This window comes from Schistocerca americana, chromosome 3 (genome assembly GCF_021461395.2).
Source record: "Schistocerca americana isolate TAMUIC-IGC-003095 chromosome 3, iqSchAmer2.1, whole genome shotgun sequence".
Lineage (NCBI taxonomy): Eukaryota > Metazoa > Arthropoda > Insecta > Orthoptera > Acrididae > Schistocerca > Schistocerca americana.
This window is the reverse complement of record NC_060121.1, coordinates 938,630,832-938,653,003: the sequence shown is the minus strand read 5'-3', so window position 1 is coordinate 938,653,003 and position 22,172 is coordinate 938,630,832. Positions and strand designations below refer to the sequence as shown.

The 22,172-nt window shown below is 43.6% G+C and overlaps 1 protein-coding gene across 1 annotated transcript in view; it reads left to right on the top strand.

Annotated features, from left to right (window-relative positions):
- LOC124605549 (lipase maturation factor 2-like) overlaps window positions 1–22,172 on the top strand; it is a 77,043-nt gene that overhangs the window by 17,927 nt on the left and 36,944 nt on the right. The window contains exons 2-5 of the mRNA XM_047137306.1: window positions 1,239–1,419; window positions 1,708–1,809; window positions 2,333–2,541; window positions 14,171–14,349. Coding sequence (XP_046993262.1) covers window positions 1,239–1,419; window positions 1,708–1,809; window positions 2,333–2,541; window positions 14,171–14,349 — 671 coding nt within the window. The remainder of the gene's footprint in view (window positions 1–1,238; window positions 1,420–1,707; window positions 1,810–2,332; window positions 2,542–14,170; window positions 14,350–22,172) is intronic.

The window sequence follows — 22,172 nt, the reverse complement described above, 5'->3', positions numbered from 1 at the left end:
GCAATGGGACACAGCATCTCAGAGGTAGCAATGAAGTGGGGATTTTTCCATACAACCAGTTCAGGAGTGTACCATGAATATCAGTAATCCAGTAAAGCATCAAATCTCTGGCACTGCTGCAGCAGGAAAAAGATCCTGCAAGAATGGGACCAACGACGACTGAAGAGAATCGTTCTGTGTGACAGAAGTGCAACCCTTTAGCAGATTGCTGCAGATTTCAATGCTGGGCTATCAACAAGTGTCAGCATGCCAACCATTCAACAAAACATCATTGATATGAGCTTTCGGAGCCGAAGGTCCACTCGTGTGCGCTTGATGACTGCACATCACAAAGCTTTACGCCTCACCTGAGCCCATCAGCACCGACAAGGAACTGTTGATGACTGGAAAAATGTTGCCTGGTCGGACGAGTCTCATTTCAAATTGTATCAAGTGGATAGATGTGTACTGGTATGGAGACATCTTCATGAATCCATGGACCCTGCATGTCAGCAGGGGACTGTTCAAGCTTGTGGAGGCTCTGTAATGGGGTGAGGGTGGGATATGTCTAGATAAAACTCTTAACAGTTGACACATACGTAAGCATCCTGTCTGATCGTCTGCATCAATTATGTCCATTGTGCATTCTGATGGACTTGGGCAATTCCAGATGGGCAATGGGACACCCCATATGTCCAGAATTGCTACAGTGTGGCTCCAGGAACACTCTCCAGAGTTCAAAACCTTCTCTTGGCCACCAAACTCCCCAGACATGAACATTATCGAGCTTATCTGGGATGCCTTGCAACATGCTGCTCACAAGAAATCTCCACCCCCTTGTACTCTTACAGATTTATGGACAGCCCTGCAGGATTAATGTCGTCAATTCCCTCCAGCACTGCTTCAGACATTGCTAGAGTCCATGCCACGTCTGTTGCGACACTTCTGCGTGCTCGCAAGGGCCCTACATAATATTAAGCAGGCGTACCAGTTTATTTGGCACTTCATTGTAGTTTAATTTGTTCTAGCAATTGCTTTTTGAAATTTGCTTGAATTGAGACATAAGTACCACATAACTAATACACAGTATAAATTTGTAATGCTCCTTGGACACTATAAATTTCTCTTATTATTATGTAGTTCCAAACAGATCTTTGATTTGTAAGTGCAGGTAGTAGGAGTGTTAACATTTGTTGAGCCATTAAACACATGAAAATATTTTTATATTTGCTTAAAGCTGTTTCTCTTTTTATTTTTAGGTCTTTATGGAAAGAATGGGTTGCTACCTGCAGAAAACCAGTTGGACAGCAAGGCATCAGCATTGGCTGCACGCATACATACAAAACCGACTTTACTGTGGCTTGCACCTTATGTTGGACTAGATACGGAGTACATGATGGATGTACTGACAATTTTTGGGATATTCCTGGCGTTTACTGGGTAATGTCCGTTTCACTGAAAACAATTGAAGGAAATGATAGTGTGGTTCCTTCGAAAATGCCACTGCTTATTTCTATCCAGCCTTGACCTAGCTGAGTTTGTACTTCCCCCCCTAATGACCTCATCATCAAGTAATCAGTAAACTCGAATCTTCCCTTCGTTTTGTACTTTAGTGCTGTGTCCAGAGCTACTACCCTGATAATTGTGTCAGCTATATAACAGAAATTGATATTAGTATACTTCCAAAAATTTGGCATATCTTGAATTGAAATCTACTTTTGTTTCCAGGTTTGTTTCCCAGAAATTCTGTACAGCTCCAACATTCGCTGCATTATGGTCACTATATTATTCCTTGTACCAAGTGGGACAGACTTTTATGTGGTTTCAGTGGTATGTACTAACAAATCTTACAGTATTATAGAGAATTTTCATTTTATGAATTGTGTTTCTCTTGTTCTTCTGAATTATTGTGTAAAATAATCAGTCTAATAGAACAGAACACAAGGAACTGATGAAATTTTTAGGGTATTGACTTAGCTGTAAGAAATGTCTGAAAACATCCTTGAGTGTGAGTAGGTGAGCATGGGTGAGAGTAGATAAGCAAGCAAGTAAGTGAAATCTGCTTTTAATCAATGTCTTGACTTATGTACATTACCAGCTATGAAATCAGAAATGAAGAATTATTACCATGTTATTTCTTTGAAAGGAAATACACACAGTCAGAAAGAACAAATAATTTTTAATGAATAATTATATTTTTTCAGTAAATTAAATTAAATCTCGAGAATGATGTCACTGAATTATAATTTAAATTTTAACTGTGTGTTACATTCCAGACTTATTTCATGTAAATTCTCTTCCAGCTAAGCAAATATTTGAGTCATGCACGACTCTAGTGGTAGACATTTTGCAGGGACATCTTGTTACTGGAAGCTGGTTTCCTCAGCATTCTAGTTGCGCCATTGAGGTACCGTCCCATCTCACGTCGCCGATCAACTCCAATCCAGGCACCCAGTGATACCATAGCATTCTGGTTGGTTAAATGGCTGCTCTTCCGCCTTATGTTTCAATCTGGTGTTGTGAAGCTCACAAGTGGTTGCCCTACATGGTGGGGACTCACAGGTAAAATTGATAACCAGGTTGTACTTGCTAATTTAGAAATAGTTGCAACATAATAGTGATATTGCCCATAATTTGTGATGAAGCAGAGAACAGGGACACAGTATGGATGAGTTAATACTCACATTTTATGTTATTTGAATAACTGAGGAACAGTGTAAGTTGTTCATACAACCAAAGGAATAAGGAGGAGGTGTAGAAGAGTCATAAAGCTGTATCCCACTTTCCATGTGTGAGCATTTCCTTTTCTCCTTTAATGTCAGAAAAGAAGTCGTAGATTTTGTGTGAAATGGTTGGAGAAATAGTATGTATCAATTTGCACTACAGAGATGTTGTTTGTAGTTGTTCAGTCTCCTATAGCAGTGATTTAGAGTTAGTGCTGCCTCAAGTGAAGTTCATGCATTAACACTATTTTTGCGTTACCAAAACTACTTCAATTGCTGTCATTCATTTTGAACTTAGTACTGAATATGTACAAAATGTGATAAGTGGAGGCAGTGGTGGCTAGTGCTCATGTGCTAATGTGCTACAGCACACTGTCAATATCACACTTAAATAATGCCATTTCTCTTCAAATGCAAGCCAGAAAACACATTAAAAGTACACCATTTTTCCTTTAGTGCAAGCTGGTATGCAAATAAAATGGACAAAAACATTTTGTAGTGCTTTCTACACGATGACTAAAAATCAGTGTTGAGTACTGAGATGGTGGTCAGTTGCAGTATGATCAACTCGCAGAAGGGCCATAGCTGTCTGTTTTCAACTCCACATGCTCTGATGTGATGTTGTCGCTTCTGGCACTGAGTTCTAGATTCCTCATGGGACCAGGGCAGTATTTTTCTTTAAAGTGCTTGTAAAATATTGTGCGCGAGAAAAGTTTTAGGGATTTTTGAAGAACAGTTGACTTGTAGGTCCAGTGGTGCAGTGGTCAAGCACACCAACTGGCAGTTCACCTTCTCAAGTTTGATTCCCACTGCTACCATTTTATTATTATTATTATTATTATTATTATTATTATTATTCCTTGCAATGTTAAACATTTAAGTAGTTCAGTTTACATATGTAAAATTAATATATTGAGTTTATTTGCAATTACTACCCTTGTAAGTCAAAAGGCTATTGGTGGTAATAAAAAAAGTGAATGTACAAGGAAATTTAGTACGAAAATGTATGAAAAGAATATAATAGAGGGAAACATTCCACGTGGGAAAAATATATCTAAAAAGAAAGATGATGAAACTTACCAAACAAAAGCGCTGGCAGGTCGATAGACACACAAACAAACACAAACATACACACAAAATTCTAGCTTTCGCAACCAATGGTTGCCTCGTCAGGAAAGAGGGAAGGAGAAGGAAAGACAAAAGGATATGGGTTTTAAGGGAGAGGGTAAGGAGTCATTCCAATCCCGGGAGCGGAAAGACTTACCTTAGGGGGAAAAAAGGACAGGTATACACTCGCACACACACATATATCCATCCACACATACACAGACACAAGCAGACATTTGTAAAGGCAAAGAGTTTGGGCAGAGATGTCAGTCGGGGCAGATGTACAGAGGTAAAGATGAAGTTGAAAGACAGGTGAGGTATGAGCGGCGGCAAATTGAAATTAGAAATTAGCGGAGATTGAGGCCTGGCGGATAGCGAGAAGAAAGGATATGCTGAAGGGCAAGTTCCCATCTCCGGAGTTCTGACAGGTTGGTGTTAGTGGGAAGTATCCAGATAACCCGGACGGTGTAACACTGTGCCAAGATGTGCTGGCCGTGCACCAAGGCATGTTTAGCCACAGGGTGATCCTCATTACCAACAAACACTGTCTGCCTGTGTCCATTCATGCGAATGGACAGTTTGTTGCTGGTCATTCCCACATAGAACGCTTCACAGTGTAGGCAGGTCAGTTGGTAAATCACGTGGGTGCTTTCACACGTGGCTCTGCCTTTGATCGTGTACACCTTCCGGGTTACAGGACTGGAATAGGTGGTGGTGGGAGGGTGCATGGGACAGGTTTTACACCGGGGGCGGTTACAGGGGTAGGAGCCAGAGGGTAGGGAAGGTGGTTTGGGGATTTCATAGGGATGAACTAAGAGGTTGCGAAGGTTAGGTGGACGGCGGAAAGACACTCTTGGTGGAGTGGGGAGGATTTCATGAAGGATGGATCTCATTTCAGGGCAGGATTTGAGGAAGTCGTATCCCTGCTGGAGAGCCACATTCAGAATCTGATCGAGTCACGGAAAGTATCCCGTCACAAGTGGGGCACTTTTGGGGTTCTTCTGTGGAAGGTTCCGGGTTTGAGGAGATGAGGATGTGGCTCTGGTTATTTGCTTCTGTACCAGGTCGGGAGGGTAGTTACGGGATGCAAAAGCTGTTTTCAGGTTGATGCTTTTGCATCCCGTAACTACCCTCCCGACCTGGTACAGAAGCAAATAACCAGAGCCACATCCTCATCTCCTCAAACCCGGAACCTTCCACAGAAGAACCCCAAAAGTGCCCCACTTGTGACGGGATACTTTCCGTGACTCGATCAGATTCTGAATGTGGCTCTCCAGCAGGGATACGACTTCCTCAAATCCTGCCCTGAAATGAGATCCATCCTTCATGAAATCCTCCCCACTCCACCAAGAGTGTCTTTCCGCCGTCCACCTAACCTTCGCAACCTCTTAGTTCATCCCTATGAAATCCCCAAACCACCTTCCCTACCCTCTGGCTCCTACCCCTGTAACCGCCCCCGGTGTAAAACCTGTCCCATGCACCCTCCCACCACCACCTATTCCAGTCCTGTAACCCGGAAGGTGTACACGATCAAAGGCAGAGCCACGTGTGAAAGCACCCACGTGATTTACCAACTGACCTGCCTACACTGTGAAGCGTTCTATGTGGGAATGACCAGCAACAAACTGTCCATTCACATGAATGGACACAGGCAGACAGTGTTTGTTGGTAATGAGGATCACCCTGTGGCTAAACATGCCTTGGTGCACGGCCAGCACATCTTGGCACAGTGTTACACCGTCCGGGTTATCTGGATACTTCCCACTAACACCAACCTGTCAGAACTCCGGAGATGGGAACTTGCCCTTCAGCATATCCTTTCTTCTCGCTATCCGCCAGGCCTCAATCTCCGCTAATTTCTAATTTCAATTTGCCGCCGCTCATACCTCACCTGTCTTTCAACTTCATCTTTGCCTCTGTACATCTGCCCCGACTGACATCTCTGCCCAAACTCTTTGCCTTTACAAATGTCTGCTTGTGTCTGTGTATGTGTGGATGGATATATGTGTGTGTGCGAGTGTATACCTGTCCTTTTTTCCCCCTAAGGTAAGTCTTTCCGCTCCCGGGATTGGAATGACTCCTTACCCTCTCCCTTAAAACCCATATCCTTTTGTCTTTCCTTCTCCTTCCCTCTTTCCTGACGAGGCAACCATTGGTTGCGAAAGCTAGAATTTTGTGTGTATGTTTGTGTTTGTTTGTGTGTCTATCGACCTGCCAGCGCTTTTGTTTGGTAAGTTTCATCATCTTTCTTTTTAAATGTATGAAAAGAGTTGCATCTGTGGGTGTAATGTTCACAGTGCACTTTTTTGTTTTCTGCATTTGTTATTTGGGAACAGTATGCTTGGGGGGGGGGGGGGGGGTGAAATGTCTAAGACATATATATTCATAAAAAAAAAACTCTTGAGGGAAATCACAAACATGTGAACATTGTACTTAATCTTAGTGCATTAGGAAAAGCTAATATTGCAACAATGTTAACTCGTGCCTACCGTGATGACATAGTGAAACACTAGAAGTTTACTTTTGTAATATTGTCGCAGATTGGTAAAACTTTGCGCTAACTGCCATTGTGTGGAGGAGTTATGATTCTGCTCAGTGGTGCTTGTCCTCACTCTTCTTTTTGGGCACAAACTATTACTGGGAAGGATGGAACTTTTTTAACTAGTCATATAGTAGCTCAGAATTGTCCACTAGTAGTTCTTATTTTTTATGTACCTGTATGCTTTACAGTACAAAAGCAATGGCAGATGAAAATGACAGGCAGAGTCAGTCCGGTACAGCAGTGACACAAATTTTCTCTGCATTATGTTGAGAACGTACAGAACAGGAATTATTACAATAAGCAAAAATGGTTCCATCTCTAATTCAGATCTATTCCAAGAAAACACAAAAAGCTTTTCGGCACACAAAAAAACAGACTTACATAGGCCTGTACCTCCTCCGGCTAATGTCACCCTCTTACTTCTAAAATTTTCTGCTAGCAATAGATTTGTGTTCATGGCAATGTCACAGTCTACAAAAGACATTTGTTCACTATTGCTATATCCTTATCTTTCATGTGTTGGTTTTCTACTTTTTATTGTTTAGTTTAAGCCTTTATCTTATATTGTAATTGATAAAGGACATCTGGAAGGGACAGACACTTCACATGGTTAGTTTAGATTTCCTAGTTTGTCAACCAGTTTTTTAATTATTTGAAAAAAATAGTACAGTTAATTTAATGGGCAGTATGCGTATTGTTTCTGCTTGGATAGTGTGTAGCTCACGTGTAGAACCAATATTGGTTTGTGGGTCTAATTTATCACTCACACATTGTTATAAGCTGATGAGCTCACTTTTTGCATCATCAAACCATTATCACAACCCCATCGCAAGATGAGCACATGCATTGGGAGCATGGGTTCCTGAGCCTTTCTTCATACTCATGCTAAAATTCTTCTGCCCCTCTTCTCTGAGTATCCTTCTCCTCTGACTCCTAAACCATTGTGGAAAGATTCCTATTTTGGCTACTCTTCCATCTATTTAGCATGCATCTTATCTCCGTTATTGGCTAATCTAGGTACAGTCCTCACATGGTAACCAACCTGTCATGTGGTGAGGTGGGGGGGGGGGGGGGGGGAGGGAGGAGGTTGGAGGAGGTCATCAAACACCTACACAGCTGTAGTTAACTGACCACACATGGATCACATTTTTGGCCACTTTCCATGTATGCCTAAGACATTGTTGATGAAAGTCCGAGCATACGGCTTAGATTTCCAGATATTTGACTGGCTTGAAGACTCTTTTAAGGAATAGAAGTATGTGGTCCTTGATGCCAAGTGTTCATCAGAGACAAGGGTATCATCAGGAGTGCCCCAGAGGAGTGTGATACGACCACTTTTATTCTCTTTGCACATAAATGACCTGATGGATAGGGTGAGCAGCAATTTGTAGCTGTTAGCTGATGATACTGTGGTGTATATTTGATCTAAGTGTAGAAAAATGTAAGTTAATGCTGATGAGTAGGAGAAACAGCCTTGTAACATATTCAAATACAGTATTAGTAGGGTGCAGGCTTGACACAGTCACTTGGATTAAATATCTAGGTGCAGTGTTGCAGAGAGAGATTGAGAGGAAATGGAATGAGCATGTCAGGTTGGAAGTTGGGAGGCGAATGCTCAACTTCATTTTGTTCGGAGAATTTTGAAAAAGTGTGCTCATCCAAGGAGGAGATGGTATGTAGAATGCTAGTACAGCCCATTGTTGAGTACTGTTAGTGTTTGCAATCCCCATCAGGTGTGATTAAAGGAACACACAGAAGCAGTTCAGAGGCTGGCTGCTAGATTTGTTACTAGTAGATTTGATCAGCACAAAAGTATTATGGGGATGCTTCATGAACTCAAATGAGTCCCTGTAGGGAAGATGATGCTCTTTCTGCAAGGCACTTTTGTGCAAATGTAGAGGACCAGTGTTTGAGACTTACTGCAGAATAATTGTACTGCTGCCAATGTACATTTTACAGAAGGACCATGAAGAGAATATGTGAAAATTAGGGCTCATGCGGGCACTTTTAGATGGCCGTTTTTCCGTCACTGTTTGCTAGTGGAACAGGAGAGGAAATTACTACTAGTGTTACTAGGTATCCTCTGCCATGCACCGTATGGTGGTTGGAAGAGTATATGTGTAGTTGTAGAAGTATTCATTAGCTGTATCTGGAACATGGGCACTGTGAAAAGGCTATCTGTGCGACATAGCTGTAGTGGGATGGCGCCCGTAGGAAGAGTGCTTGGTTGTAGTGGATTACAGCAGGCAGACAACATGCAATGGAGAAACTCAAACTGCCCCAAGCTGGTAATCATATACCTCCAACAGTCTGACTTGAACTATCAGATAGTTGCAATGCTTAGAGATACAATCCTAGGACATTTCCTCCCTTAGATTCACCACGGGAGGAATATGGATTTACGAAGCTAGGAAAGAAATACGCCCCTCCAATATTTTGTATGTTTCTGAATGAATGGCAAATTCTCCTCGGATAAAAAAATCGTTGCTCTTTGTAGAATGAATTGAAGATAAGGCACAATGAAGTTGCTTCAGCAAATAAAATAAGCAGCAGTTCAATATTAATCAAAAATCAGTCTCTCCCAAACATGGACCCTGCTCTCATGTAAAAAGCTTGGTGCTTTACACATTATAATTACACCCTATAAGGACCCCTACATAGTGCAGGACAGAACTTTTCATCATGATCTTAAATTTAGAAACGAGCGAAGAATTGTAGGTTAACTTAGACATGGAGTCTACTTCCTCCATTGTGTCCTGTGAGGTGCAGAGAATGACAGGACAGACACTGGAGCATTCATTCAGGCATTTGCAGGCAATGCACTCCCAGAGAAAGTAAAAAATGAAAAGAAAGAGCTATATCTATCACTGTAATGTCAAACCCTCCTCTACACTGGTTTAAATTTGCAGGCTTAAAAATTTGCAGGCTTAAGACAAGTCATTGCACTGCATGAGTGATCTAAACTGTGGAGACTGTGCTCAGCCATTAGTCGAGAACACTCCATGAGGATAATCTCTTTGTGTTAATTGTTGGGAAGGGAATTCTCCCTGCTCGCCATCTTGCCATGTTTTTCCAAAAATATTGCATAATGCAAGATATAAAACCTTTTACTAACATACTTTGAGGGTCATAAGATATAAGTAAAAGTAAAGCATTCATCAATCTGAAGATTGTTTTGAACATCATTGTACTTTTCTGGGCATGGTCCTGTTGAAGGTAGTATGCTGTCGCCTTTCTGCAACCTCTGAAATGACTTACTCAGCCAGTTGTAGGGGGACCTTCATAGCAACTTGAACATTTTTCGTATCAGTGAGCATTGCCATAGGTGAAAGAAGTGAAAGATAAAAATAGTAGGATTGACCACTGAACAAATCTGAGAACTTTGGATCTGTAGTCTGGCACTTTATCACTCCACTGAGCCACTCTCGGAAGATATGTGAACACTTAAATTCTGTACAGATGATGACAATTTTCATGTATGTAGGTACCAGGATGCCTAACATCAACAGTTAAGGGGTCATTAGTTCACCTCCAGGAACCCATCCAAGCATTTCCCAACTGCAACTGCAATTTCAGAAGGAAAAAAAAAGAAAGCAAGAAAAGAAGAAACAGAAAGGAAGACCATTCCAATACAATATCCCTAATGACCCTGGATCCCCAATCACCACCTACAGAAATTATGGAAGTTGACAGTAATCCCCTACAATAGAAGATACTGGTCACATTGAATCGTGAACTAAATTCTCACTTCTTTCACACCCTCTCCCCTTCCTCTTAAAACACTGGCTGTGATTAACCAATGGAACTTCTATGGCTGCTTCAGCCACCTCATTGAACTTGCACAGTCCATTCAGATTGGTATACCCCTACATGAAACCTGGTCCCCAACAGGCTAATATCTTACTCACTTAAAAAGCTTATTATAGTCCCTTTTTGACTGTTGATCAAACAACCTGTATCCCAAGCTCTCTCATCCATTTACTGTGAGTTATAGCCCTCATGACATATGACAGCGCTTCCACACATAGGCACATAGAGGCGGAGCAATAGGGAAATGTGGAGGGGACGAGGTTTGCATAAGTGTGGCTGCAGTGAGTGGACAAACAAAGGACGTGTTGCAAAACTGTGTGGGTAACAAGAACAATCAGATTCATTTGTGTGCTGTACATCCTACTGTCCAGGACATGTGCATAGTTTTTCTATGACGAGGTTGCAAAATTGCTACAATATGTCGATCAAAGTATGTGTACGAAAGAGCTTTTTTCGATTATTAACCATAAAAAAGTCACTATTACACGGCAGCCTGAGTGCGAAAATCTGTGAAATTGACTGCATCTGTCTATATGCAGAGAGTCTGTACCAGATAAAAATTGTTATGCCTTCAATGTACCAAAAATTAATAAATAATACTGAAAGTTTCCTTTATTTGTGATCTACATTGTTGAGAAATATAAAACTAAGTCGTATGCAGTGTGACCAGCAACTGCTGTGCCATCTAAATACTGCGTGTTCACAGCCTTCCCTCATTCCCCTTGTACCGCTCGGACAGTATGGTTGATGGTAGGGGAAGAATGCAGCAAGACCGTGCACTATGGCATGCGAGCCAGGGCACAGTTCATGATCTGAATTCTTGATCATCCCTGGGCTACACCCTCTTACTTAAAGGTGACAGTGAACAAAGCTCACTGCCACAGGAATGTAGTGTCTTTACTGCAGGACTAGCAGTCATTATGCGAGCTCTTAGGTGCATCCACAACTGCTCACATGAGTCTTTTTTCTAATTTTCCTTGATTCTGGGCCGCTCATAAGTCCTAATTCACTATTGATCCCGACATCCACTGGTACTACCTGTAAAAGACATTATCTCTGAGCTCCAAAACACCAGAAGGCCAATTGTGTTTCGTTGGACCACTAGCCACTTCAGAATCCCAGAAAATGAACTCAGATCAGCTACTGAAAAAAGTGTTTTCCATTTTCTCTCTTATTTATTAGTCACAGTTTACTTTTGTATTTTTCAGTCATCATTGTCTTTTACCATCCTTGTTTAATCTGTAAAAATCTTTATGTAACATAGCAAAAAACAAAAGTAAGTTCACATGGCCTGACTATTTGAAGCTTACCCACTGCATGCTTCTTATGTCCTTGGAGCTCATCAGCAGCTTGGCAAATCAACTGCCAGCCTGGTGATAATCTGAGTTCTAAGAGAATGAAATTGTTCACTGGCTGTGGTTGAAGCTTTTGAGAGTACGCACATTTGTTTTACAGATGGTAGATTTTGCTTGGTAATCATGCCATAAAACTAGAAAAAAATGGTGATACCAAAGATAAAGCCATTCATCTTGTAGTCAATGTGCAGGATAAACTGACCATTGACTTTGTTAGTCAGTGAACTAACATGAATTAGAAGTTGATGTTATTTGATTGCTGGTATGTAAAGAGGTATATTTTTAACTAAATGTGTGGGAGGGCAGTTACGAATTGTGCAGGAGTACTGCCACGTGGTTGAAACAAAGGTGTTTTTTATTTTAATAAGGTGGTGTCCTTTTAAACCCGCAGACATGCGTCTGCAGATATGCAGGGAACCAGAGATGTCGATTGGCAGCAGAGTTGTAAGATACATGCATGAAATTAGATCTATGGCTGCACGGTCGGTATCAGTGTATCACTGAAAGCTGCACCATTGCGACGTCTTTGTGAGTTCATTACAGAAAATGCCAGATTTCATGATTTGTTCTGTTATCTCTCTTAATTAAATTCCTTGCCAATGAATTTTAGTTGCTTCTTTCCCCACTGAGTCCAAGAAAGATAAAATTGAGGCTTAAATTTGAATATTATTGTACACCATAGTGCCGAGTGTCAATACGGTGCTCTGCTACCACCAATTCATTATATTGTAAGGGCCAGGTGTACCTGCGGTACTCTGTGTATCTCACATGGACTGAACGTGTTGTCTGTCTGATCTATGAAAAGCCACACTCAAGGGGGTCTTGTAAACTGCAGGCTTCCGAAGCACCAAATCACCCTAAGAGACCCCAGGAGTGCTGCTGTCTTTGGTGGAGGGCAAAAAATCACTTTCACTTTGTGTTTGCTGAGGATCCGTCCTATTTTTGATGATAGGCTTCCCATGTGCAGCCATAATTTCATGCATATGTTGTACCTTTTTGCCACCGCTCAACGTCCCTGGCACCTTGTGTATCTGTGGCCGCATGCGCAGAGGCGCAGTTTGCGGGTTTAAAAGGACGGAGCAAGTGCTCGAGTGTCAGTCACGCGGCTCATTCTGAAGATGACTGGATGGTATACTGCCGAAATACCAGAAGAAGTAGTGAAATTCATGTGGCTGTACATCCAAAATTTTATGGAACAGTCATTGCGCTGCAAAACTATGAAGATGCACAGCATATTAAAGATCCTGACGTGTGGGATATGAGCATTGGTGTGAGCGTGGGTTTAAACGTCACTTTTTTAGGTTTCTCACAAGTAACTTGAAACCTGCAGCATCTAGTGAAAATGTTTCGCAGTACAAAATTATACTACATTAAGTAGCCTACAGAAAAGGTCTTTTCATTTTTTTTATGTAGGACTAATACCCTCCACCTTCAAGGGATGGAAAAATAACAAATTATTAAAAAAAATTATTCTAATGGTATGATTATTATCTTTAAACAAAGTGGGTTAAAAACAAAAAAAGTGTGTACCATATAGAAGTGCAGCATAGCTGTCCATAAAAAGGGATAAATGTGTTTTGACGGTGTAACAGTGTGAAGAGAAGAGATGTGTGGGGTAGATGCACGAGGGAATGTGGGTCGCTGGATTGTGTTCGTAGGTCTGCAAACTGAAGAGTGAGCAGGGGATTCTGAACTGTCTTCCCGTGCCCCAGCCCCGCTCCCTGCCGTGGCTCCTCCCAGCCCTGGCCCCCTCGCTACCTGTCAGCCCCGGCTCCTCTTTTCTCTGCCTCTCTCCGCCCCTGCCACCCCTATGCCTCTGCCTCCTCCTCTCTCTCTCACTTCTCTCTCTTCCTCATCCCCATTGTACTCCCTTCTCTCACTCCTCTTCTTCCTCCTCCCCATATTAATCCCTTCTCCGACCACCCCTCCCCTTGTCCTTTCTCTGCCCTAATCTTCCGCCCTGGGCCTCCATGCCTACGTGAAATTTGTCCTTTTGTAGGCATAATCATTTCAGTTTTGCATTTTTTTTAGTTTTCATCAACCTTTTTGGACTGACCTCAGTTTCTCTTTCCTTCTGTTTAATGTATAATACGGCACTCTGTTGTTTCTAAATTCTATACTCATTGTTTCTCAGTTTTATACTATTCTTATTTCTCCTGTGCCTATTCATTTTTTACGCACTCATTTCTTTGATTTGCTCTAATTCTTGGGCCTTGTGGAATAATTACTTTTGTCTTGCTACGCTTTGATAACCAGATAAAAATATGTGGCCTGGTGGTAATCACTCTTATAATGCATTAGTGGAGTTCTTCTGTTCCCTTCCTGACAGTCCTTTCCTTCACTCTAGAATTCAATATATCCTTGTTTTCGTGCAGATTAACCCACTTTATCTTGTTTTGTAGAATTTGATTGTTCCCATAATCGAAGTGCAATTAATACTCTGAGTAGTCTCCCACTCAGGAGTTTGTTAACTTAACAGATGGATGGTCTGACCATTACTTACTTTCAGGAGGCACAGTTCTGTTTAGGGTTGGGTTTCCTGAAGGTATATACTGATTGGTGTCTTGTTAACTTAACAAATGTAGTTAACTTTTTTTTTCCTTTTTCCTTGTATTGCATGATAATTGGTATGTAGTTGCATAATGTTGTTTCAGCACTCACTGTGCATTTTGAATCACAGTGCATACCCACTCCCTTGGCTTGGTATGCACACCACCTTCCAAGATGGTTCCTGAAACTGACTTGTGTTGGAGCTAATATTGCTGAGATACCTTTACCACTCTTGTTCTTCGTTCCTGTTCGATCAGTAAGGGTTGTAGCATTCTATATACAGGTGTGTACCATTAATTATTTTATAATTTTGTAAGTTGTATTTTGTTTGTTTTTGTGTGTGTGTGTGTGTGTGTGTGTGTGTGTGTGGGCGCGCGCGCGCGTGCAGGAAGTTGTTTTGAGATACTGTGATTTGTTCTGTCGGGTTTATAGTGCCATAAGCTGTTACTGACTGTAAGACAGTGCAGATTAGATACTTTCAATTTGTTCCGAGTCTTCTGAAGTTAATTGAGCAATTGAACACACAGCAATGTTTGAGTTGTTTGCTGCTATAATAATTAAGATAAAAGTGATTATAAACATAACGTCCTTTTATGATGTGGGTTATATCTCATGGTAACAAAATAAAACTTGCTGTTCTTATTAAGGAAAATTCTCGACAGTTGCATTTACACTGATCAACCAGAATATTGTGACTATCCATCTATTAGCTGCTATGGCCACCTTTGGCACAAATAACAGTGGTGACCTGTCATGGCGTGGCAGCAGTAACACTTTGGTAAGTTGCTATAGGAGTTGGCACTACATCTGCACACGAAAGTCACTTAATTCCCATAAATTCTGGGGAGAGGGAGCGACAAGCTCTGAAGCCAGATTCAGTCACATCCCAGATGTGTTCGATCAGGTTCAGATCCGGTGGGCTGGGAGACCAGCACATCAATTGGAACTCACCACTGTGTTCCTCGAACCACTCCATCATATTCCTACCATTGTCACGTGATGCATTATCTTGTTGAAAAATTCTGCTGCTGTCAGAAAACATGATCGCCATGAAGGGGTGTGCATGGTCTTAAACCAGTGTACGATACTCCTTGGCTGTCGTGGTGCCTTGTATGAGCTCCATTGGACCAAAGGTTGCTCACGTGAATGTTTCCCAGAGCATAATGAAGCTGCCGCCAGCTAGTCTCTGTTCCCCTCTACAGATGTCAAGGACCTGTTCCCCTGGAAGACGAGGGATTCGCGCTCTCCTATCAGCATGATGAAGGTATTGGGATTCATCATATCATGCAGCGCTCTGCTACTGCACCAATGTCCAGTGCCAATGGTAATGTGGCCATTTCAGTCATAATTAACATACATGGCTCGTTAGTTGCAGAGGCCCATTGTTAGGAGTGTTCGGTGCACTGTGAGATCAGACACACTTTTACTCTGCCTAGCATTCTAGTCTAATGTTAGTTCTGTCCTGTTTTACCAGTCTGCCCAGCCTACAATGTCTAACATCTGTAATTTGTGGGTGGCTGCCCTACCCCACGATGTCTTGGTGTAGTTTCACCTTGGTTTTGCCACGTGTTGAAGACATTCACCAGAGCACTCCTTGAACATCCAAGAAGTTGTGCAGTTTTCGAAGTGCTTATGCCAAGCCTCTGGGCGTCACAATCTGCCCTCGTCAAACTCAAGATACATTGCATGCCTTCCCTGTTCTACACAAGGACACCCTCCTGCGGGCCTGGGGGTTAGAATAGGCCCGAGGTATTCCTGCCTGTTGTAAGAGCCGACTAAAAGGAGTCTCACACCTTTCGACCTTTGCGATGGTCCCCTATAGGATTTTACCGCCATTTCTCAAAATTTTCCCGAAGATCGAGTCAGTTGGGGAAGGATGCCTTAGGTGGTGCATCGTGTCCATTGTGCATTGAGATCTTTAGCCCACTTTCTCGTCGTCACACTGCAGTTCAGCTCATTCTCTGTCTCTTGGGTGAGCTCATCTGGGTGCATTTTTCACCATGCACTATGCAGTGTCACTTTTTCACCGACAGTGACCATTGACTTCTTTGCACCTCATATCCAGCATGGTAGCCCGTGCGTTGTGGTGGGGCTGCCATATCCCCTGTTGGTTGTAGCACCCTGACAACACAGGGATTGCTTTGCTGATGCCTGTGCCATCAACTCCCCACGTATGCCAAGGAGTAGATGCCCATCATCCTGGGGCATTGGGACTCCCAGCAATGGCCATCCTGCCCGGTGGCCTTTCCTGCAGCTGGGTGGCGCCCCTGGTCAGAGTGGCTGGCATCAGGGCGGATGACACATGAAGTAGTGTACCACATCATCACTTACTGGTGATCAAACACCAGCAGTCTCTAAGCGTTCCAAGTGTCAGTACAATGCAAGGAAGTGTGACCCTAAATCATTCCCCTCCCTGGCCACACAATGGGAGGAACACCAGGCTAAGGATGGCAGCGAACCTTATTCACTCTGGTACCTCGTATGTACGAGAACTGATGGGGACTCCTTTGTTTTGATGAAGCCACTTTTTTTTTTTTTTTTTTTTTTTTTTTTTTTTTTTTTGTAGAGCATTTAGAGGACAAGTTTGGGGAGGTGGAGGGCTTGTTCAAAATGTGACCTGGGTCAGTCTTGATAAGAACAGCATCCTCTGCCCAGTCACGGACTTTAATTGCTTATAACAAGTTGGGAGATGATTCTGTTACCATCCTGCAACAGAAGAGCTTAAATATTGTCAAAGGTATTACCTTCCACAGAGACCTTCTTTTGCAATCTGACGACGAGCTGCACACCAGTTTAGAGCGGCGAGGTGTACATTTCATGCAGGGCATCCATTGGGGTCTGAGGGATAATCAGGTTGCCATCGATGCCTTCATCTTAGCCTTTGAGGGCGATGCCTTACCTGAGAAGGTCAAGGTGATGGTCTACCACTGTGATGTCAAGCCCTATATTCCTCCCATGATGCAGTGCTTTAAGTGCTAAAAGTTCGGCCGTATGTCTTCCCACCGTACTTCCAGCCCCATCTGTCGAGATTGTGGATGTCCATCACATCCCAATACTCTATGTGCCCCGCCTCCCATCTGTGTCAGCTGCGGAGAGCATCATTCACCTTGCTCACCAGACTGCAGGATTTTACAGAAAGAGAGGACAATCATGGAATACAAGACCCTGGCCAACTGACCTACACTGAGTCTAAGAGAAAATATGTTCGCCTACATCCTGTGGTTATGACTTCCTCATACGCCGCCGCTACGAGAACAGTTGTAGCCCCATCAGTTCCGTGAATTTCAGTCGGCTCTCAGTGCCAGAAGGATAAACCTGCCCCCTTGGTGGTGGTGGTGGTGGTGGTGGTGGTGGTCACTCTCCCCCCCCCCCTTACCCTGTTGCTCCCGCACCACCTACCTTGGGTGCACTCCCCCCCCACCCCCAACCATCGGGGACACCAGTCCCCATTTCTGAGCTGGAAAAGCGAAAGTCTTCTTCGGCTCTCCTCGTCAGGTAGGAGTCCATTGGGTCACTCCCTTCCCAGGTTTTTGCTAATGGGAAATATGTCCACCAGTGGCTGAAGTGCCCAAAAGCAGCTGGTTGTAGGGCTTCACGATCATCCTCAAAGACTGAATCAGTGAAGCCTTCCTTGCCCGAGAAACCCAAGGAGCAGTGAGAAAAGTCCAAAAAGAAGACCCCTAAGACTGAGGAAATTGCGGTGGCACCCACACCACTGCTACCTACAAGCTCTGCATCTTGGGATAAGGTGGGGATTCTGGCATCCGCTGAGGACCTAGATCTCGCCAGACCTTCAGGCACAATGGATATAGACTGCTCAGGGAATAAGTCGGTGGCAGCAGTTGAACCCAAGGTGTAAACTGCCTCATTGAATGTTCCATGCCTTCCCAGTCTCACAATGACGTCATCCTTCAGTGGGATTGTGGCCGTTTTGTCCACTGCCTGACTGAGCTATGGCAACTGTTAAACTTTATACCTGCTTTCTGCATTGCCCTCCAGGAAACCTGGTACCTGGCATTGGGGACCCGTGCCCTCCATGGCTATAAGGGATATTACAGGAACAATAGCAACTATAATCAAGTGTCAGATGGAGTTTGCATTTATGTCCTAAACTCAGTATGTAGTGAAACTGTGCCCCTTCAAACCCCTCTTGAAGCTGTGGCTGTCAGAATGACGACACAGGAAATAACTGTCTGCAATGTATATCGTCCTTCTGATGGTGCATTACCCTTGAATGTATTAGATGCATTTACTGATAAACTCCCAAAACCTTTCCTACTTTTGGGAGATTTTAACACCCATAACCCCTTGTGGGGTGGCACCGTGCTTACTGGCTGAGGCAGAGATGTCGAAACTTTACTGTATCAGTTCGACCTCTGCCTCTTAAATACTGGGACCGCCACACTTCATTGTGGCTCATTGTAGTTACTCGGCCACTGATTTATCAATTTGCAGCCCAGGTCTTCTCCCATCTATCCACTGGAGAACACATGACGACCTGTGTGGTAGTGACCACTTCCCCATCTTCCTGTCACTGCTCCAGCGTCGGGCCCACGTACGCCTGCCCAGATGGACTTTAAACAAGGTGGACTAGGAACCTTTCACCTCTGCTGTCACCATTGACTCTTCCTCATGTGGTAACATTGATGTGATGGTTGAGCAGGTGACTACCACAGTTGTTTCTGTGGCGGAAAACGCGATCCGTCACTCTGTAGGTTGCCCCCAGCGAAAGGCGGAAGTTGCTGAGACAATTAAGGAGCGTCGGTGAGCTCTACAGCAGCATAAGTGGCACCTTTCCCTGGAGCATCTCATAGCCTTTAAGTGACCCCTTGCCCGCGTTCGCCAACTTATCAAAAGATGGAAGCACAAGTGTTGGGAGAGATACGTCTCGACCATTGGGTGCCATACATCAACTTCTCACCAACAGGTGTCCCTGGCATTAACATAAATGGCGTGTTATCTACCAACGCAAACACGATTGCTGTCCACTCTGCTGTGGTGCGATGGCATCTTTTCATCATTTCAGTGCTTAAACCTGGTAAAAACCCACTTGATGTGGATAGCTATCGACCCATCAGCCTCGCCAACGTTGTTTGTAAGCTGCTGGAACGTATGGTGTGTGGGCGGTTGGGTTGGGTCCTCAAGTCACGTCGCCTACTGGCTCCAAGTCACGGCGGCTTCCGGCAGGGGCACTCTACCACTGATAATCTTGTGTCCCTCGAGTCTGCCATCCGAACAGCCTTTTTCAATCGCCAACACCTTGTTGCCATCTAGTTTGATCTACACAAATCCTGTGACACCACCTGGCGACATTGTATTCTTGCCACATAACACAGGTGGGGTCTCAGAGGCCCGCTCTCAATTTATATTCAATATTTCCTGTCACTTTGTACTTTCTGTGTCCAAGTTGGTGCCTCCCGTAGTTCCCCCAATATCCAGGAGTGTGGGGTCCCGCAGGGCTCCGTATTGAGTGTATCTCTATTTTTAGTGACCATTAATGGTCTAGCAGCAGCTGTAGGGCCCATCGGTCTCAACCTCTCTGTATGCAGATGGCTTCTGCATTTCATACTGTTCCACCAGTACTGGTGTTTCTGAGCGGCATCTACAGTGAGCCCTCCACAAGGCGCAGTCAAGGGCTCTAGCCCACGGTTTCCAGTTTTCGGCTACAAAGCCGTGTATTATGCACTTCTGTCAGCGTCGTACCATTCATCCGAAACCAGAACTTTACCTCAAGGACGATCTACTCACTGTAGTGGAGACATCGATTCTTAGGACTTGTTTTCGACACCGCGTGACTTGGCTTCCTTACCTTCGTCAATTTAAGGGGAAGTGTTGGCAGCACCTCTGTGTCCTCTGCTGCATGAGCAACACTAACTGGGGTGCAGATCGCTCTACTCTGCTGCAGCTCTACAGAGCCCTTGTTCAATCCTGCCTTGACTATGGGAGTGTGGTTTATGGTTCGATGGCACCCTTAGCATTGCATTTAGTCGACCCAGTGCATCACTGTGGCGTTTGACTAGCGACAGGAGTTTTTAGGATTAGCCCACTGACCAACATCTTGGTTGGGGTCGGAGTCCCTCCATTGCAGGCTAGGCGTGCGCAATTGCTCTACAGTTACATTCCACACATTCGTAGTTCTGCGCATCTGAATTACAGTCTCCTTTTCCCGCCCAAGGCAGTTCATCTCCTTCATCAGCAACCCTTCTCTCTGAACTGGAGTCCTTGCCTTTACCACCTATACTTGAGGTTCATTCATGGACACCTCCATGGTGTACACCTAGGCCGCAGCTTTGCGTGGAACTTTCACATGGCGCTAAGGACTTGGTTAACCCTGCGACTCTCTGCTGTCGCTTCCTCTCGATTCTTGACATGTACCGGGGCAATGAAGTGGTTTACACTGAGGGCTCGATGGCTGATGGTCACGTTGGCTTTGCCTGTGTCCATGGAGGACACACAGAACAGCACTCGTTACCAGATGGCTGCAGTGTTTTCAGTGCCAAGCTGGCGGCCATATCTCGTGCTCTTGAGCCCATCCGCTCATGCCCAGTTGACTCATTTCTCCTGTGTACTGACTCCTCATACAGTGTACAAGCTGTGGACCAGTGCTACCCTCGTCATTCTTTGGTAGCGACCATCCAGGCGCCTCTCGCAGGGACTCTGTGGTTCTCTGTCGGCTCCCCATTGACCATACGTAGCTGATGCATGGTTGCCTTCTCCTCCGTCGCAAGGACCCACCTCGGTGTCACTGTGGCTCACGAATGACGGTCGTCCATCTCTTGCTGGACTGTCCACTTTTAGCCGCTCTGTGACAGACCTTTAACTTTCCCAGCAACCAAACTTGGGTGTTGGGCGACAATGCCTAAATAGCAGCTTTAGTTTTACGTTTTATTCGTTGTGTGTCCTCCACCCTAGTGCTTTCAGGGTGGAGGCTTTAATGTATTGCAGAGTGGCTGGTTTTTCCTTTGTATCCTCATGGTCAGCAAGCCATGGTAATCTGCTTTCTTTTTTTAACCTATTCTACCTGTTTTTTGCGTCTTTGTGGTTTTCTTGTCCCCTTTTGTCCATTCAAGTGTTTGTTGCCCTTTAGTCATTGTTGTGGTTTTTCCTTTCATTTTAGTGTTGTCTCATTCTCACACTTGTGGCACTGTTTCCTTCGGAAAAAGGGACTGATGACCTCGTAGTTTGGTCCCTTCCCCCCTCTTTTAAACCAACCAACACACAGACAGCATGCTCACTGAAAGTACATGCACTGTGTGTATCTGGCGAGCACTCATGTCTCACGAGACAATGCTGCTGTCACCTGAACAGGTTTATATCGATAGTACGTCTATGGTCAGTGTTCTAGCTTATCAGTGTATGGTCTTGGAAGGGGATTTAGTGAAGCTGTTGAAATCTGTGAAATCATACATCCCATCTTTATGAGAACATTAGTGTTTCAGTAGAGCTAATGACTGGTGCATTTAATTAGATAATACTCAGTGAAAGTAATTACAATTAAGTTGAGACTTAATAAAGTAATCACAAAAGTGGCAAAAATTACACCTAATAGAAAGATGGAGAGTGACTCTTTTGTAATGGAAATTAAAATTAATTGCAGTGACAGATTCAGTCAGTCAGCATCTATACACATAAACTGAAACTACTTATGTTCTTTGTGTATACAGTGTGTTTCAGGCAGAATATTAAATATTTTAGGTGGGGATAGTACAGACTACCTCGAATAAAACATTACATATATCATGTCCAACTTTCGTTGCTTACAGAGATGCAAATGACTACAGAGAAATTTCATGTGTCTTGTTGATATGTCAATTGCTGTGGGTGTTTATTTATTGATAGTAATTTTTGTATGCAATTAAAGTTGTGAAATTATGCTTGAGTGGTGTAATTGAATTTTTCAACTGTGATTGTGATTTTGATTTGTTAGCCAATTATACTGCATCGTTAAAGCATGCTGCACATATTTACAAATGCTGAGTATGCTGATATGACATTTGTGTCCGTGTTTTGTAATGAAACACTGCTGCATCTTTAGGTAATAGGATAGATGATTTCCTAACCACAGAGTACCAGATTCAAGAGCGCTTACTAAAGTTTAGTGAAAAC